Raw genomic sequence first — 3206 nt, 5'->3', positions numbered from 1 at the left:
CACATTTGAACAAAAAGTGGCATGTCCAAAATTATTCATACCCTTCTCAATAATCAAATAATAATTTGCCAGGGGTATGAATACTTTCGGGCATGACTGTATCTAATGTAAGTGCTTCTCAACCCTGGTACTGAAAGCCTATGATCTAAACATTTTAGTGTTTTCTCTGCTCCTAACACACCAGATTCAGCTAACCACCTAAGAAGCCAGTCCTTCTTGGGGCTAACATAGGTGTGTTAGAGCAGGGAACATGTACAGAGCAGAGGATCATAATGATCAGAGTTATATCTGCAGAGATCACTATTTATTTATACTCATACTGCTAATGTGCATGGTTGAATAACTCAACCTGTACTGTGGTATTTTATATTCATTCGTATGTTACTGTAATGATGCATACTAAAGTTTGTTTATGCAAAACAGGACTTCCGTTATGGTGAGTAGGTATAATTATTAGCCACTTTAGTTGGCACAATTCTTTTCAGGCCAGCTTTGCAGTTCAACAACTAAAGATCATTCAATTTCTCTGCATAGATTGACTTGATTGTCTTCACTCCACTCATCTCTGGCCCAGGCCACCCCTGAGCAGATATTATATGAGTGGTGAATCACTGTCAGCAGTGCAGTGGTATATGTGCTTTTTATTTTTAAAATCAATTACATTTTGCAGTCTTAATATCCGAGATGATGTCTTTGTAATTTAAAATAATTAGTATACGACTGCATTCTGTGTTTATTGACATTTTTCATAGCATCCTACATTTTTACACAAATGTACAAAGTTTAGAATATTATTACTTACCAAAGTTCTTGGCTTGTGTCATTGCTGCTTACTCTCTGTGCAGCTCAGGACAGAAGGAACAGCAGGAACTCTTAGTTGTGAATAATGTGCAGTTTGATAAAGCAATGCCTGTGACGCTGGTGTGTGAGAGGAAGAATGAGACACAACTAGCGTCTTTGCGATGCACACTTAACATTTAATGAATAACAACACGTAAAGTCCAGCACGAGCGGAGCAAGCACGCTGACGCGATGTTTGCACAGGCATGAACTTTAGACAAAGACGAGCACACGACACTGCGCGAACGCACATTAAATAGGTGAGTTACACAGACCCACGTGACCTCGAGACAAGGCACAGGTGTAACAAACGAACACGCTCACAAACAACCCACACCCACGGAAGTACAAACATGGACATAACAGCACGCAGACGACGTCATGACACGCCCACAGGGAAGGGTCCGGAGCCTTCACCGTGACAGAACCCTCCGCCAGGGGCTCGCTACTCCCGGAGCGTCCCGCGCAGCTGGGAAGCCCCGAACCAACACCGACGGTGCAGGTCCGGAGCCGCCGGGATCACGAGCCTCCGAGAGCCGTCACCCCCCACGGCGGGAACCGCCGCGAACAGCTCTAGCACACCCTCCCTGGGAAGACAGGGGAGAAAACATTAAACAATGGCACGCTGACAAACACACACACAGGCACATGAAACACAAGAGGAACGAACGGGAAAAGGAAATTAGGGAGACACAGGGGAATAGACAAACATATAGGGACAGGCAGCCATGGCATCGCTCCGGCTGCCTGCCAAAGCGCACACGGTGGCGCTATCCCTCCAGGGAAAGCAGGCTGGGCGGGCGCGGCAGGCGGAACAGGCAGCGGAGTCCCTCCTGGAGGCTTAGACGCCGCAGGCGGTACAGGCTGCGGAGCCTCTCCGGTCCTAGGGTTCCGACTCCGCGCGCGCGTTGTGCCGCTCGGGGCTCCCGCTGGCCTTGCTGCAGGGGGCTTCCCTCGGGGAGCTTTAGTCCTCCCTCTGGGCGCAGCTGGAGTCCTGGCTTTACGCCGCCCGCCGGCTGGTGTCCACGGCGGCTCCAAGGGCACGTGACGCACCCACCTTGGAGCGCTGGCTACACCAGGACCCCCCTGCTCTCTTGGAGATGCCTTCGCCTCGCCCCCTGACGTCTCCATCTCCTCCTCGCTCTCGGAGACGCTCCGACCCAGCGACATGGATTCCTCCGGGGTCGGGCAGCGGGACCAAGCCATGCTGCTTGCCGCTGAGGAGGACCGGGGTACCTCCTTCTTGAGGTGCACCGTACTCCCCGAACGTCCCGAGACGCTCTCCACCCCCTCGCTCTCGTCCTCACTCCCGAAGGGTGATGAACATACAGACGGAGAGCGGCTGGCGTCCTCCCCCTCTCCGTAGTATACGGTAGGAGCCGAGAATACGGAAGGGGGAGGACTGACGTCGACCTCCACTTCGTGTCGCTCTGCGGAGAACGTGTGGCTGGAGGGAAGAGAGCTGGTGTCCTCATCACCCTCCCCGTAGTCTAGAGTAGACTCGGAACACACCGATGGGGGGTATGCCTCGTCGTCTCCCTCCGCCTTGCCGTAGTCCAGGGTGGCTTCTGAACACTCCGACGGGGGGTAGGTCTCGTCCTCCTCCTCGCCTGGAGAGTCCGTTTCCCCGAACTCATCCTCGGGAGGGGTGAGGGACAAGGCGCCCGTACCCACCAGAATTGGCTCACCGGTCTCCTCCTCCTCGGGGAAGACCGGGAGAAGTGCGCTGTCTTCCTCGCTTTCGCAGGTGCCCGTTGCACGGGGTGGCAGGTCCACGGACGCGGGGTTCTTTCTCTCCCTCCACACGCGGACCGCGGTCTGGCGGAAGTGTTCTGCCGTCTCTGCGTCCTCTGCGTCCTGCGCAGCGCGGAGCATGTACGCGCAGAACGGGTCCTGCTCCATCGTCTGCACGGCGATGGGGACTTCGCGCCGCCGCACTGGGGAAGTACCGTGGTGATGTCGGTTTTTCTTCCCCTTTGCACGCTTGGCGTATCCGGGCATCTGTAACGGCTCGTCTTTCTGTGACGCTGGTGTGTGAGAGGAAGAATGAGACACAACTAGCGTCTTTGCGATGCACACTTAACATTTAATGAATAACAACACGTAAAGTCCAGCACGAGCGGAGCAAGCACGCTGACGCGATGTTTGCACAGGCATGAACTTTAGACAAAGACGAGCACACGACACTGCGCGAACGCACATTAAATAGGTGAGTTACACAGACCCACGTGACCTCGAGACAAGGCACAGGTGTAACAAACGAACACGCTCACAAACAACCCACACCCACGGAAGTACAAACATGGACATAACAGCACGCAGACGACGTCATGACACGCCCACAGGGAAGGGTCCGGAGCCTTCAC

At 53.9% G+C, this 3206-nt stretch overlaps 1 protein-coding gene across 1 annotated transcript; it reads right to left on the bottom strand.

Moving 5' to 3' along the window:
* Positions 1-937: 937 nt before the first annotated feature.
* LOC143481126 (uncharacterized) lies at positions 938-3206 on the bottom strand. The gene is made up of 2 exons (XM_076979070.1): positions 2254-3206; positions 938-2190 (listed from the first exon to the last, which is right to left on the bottom strand). Exons 1-2 carry the CDS (start codon positions 2839-2841, stop codon positions 1414-1416), a joined length of 1365 nt encoding a protein of 454 aa, XP_076835185.1. The 5' UTR covers positions 2842-3206; the 3' UTR covers positions 938-1413.

The sequence above is a fragment of the Brachyhypopomus gauderio genome, chromosome 17, assembly GCF_052324685.1.
Source record: "Brachyhypopomus gauderio isolate BG-103 chromosome 17, BGAUD_0.2, whole genome shotgun sequence".
NCBI classification, from domain to species: Eukaryota; Metazoa; Chordata; class Actinopteri; order Gymnotiformes; family Hypopomidae; genus Brachyhypopomus; species Brachyhypopomus gauderio.
Note: the sequence above shows the minus strand (reverse complement) of the source record. Positions and strands in the feature narration are given on the sequence as shown.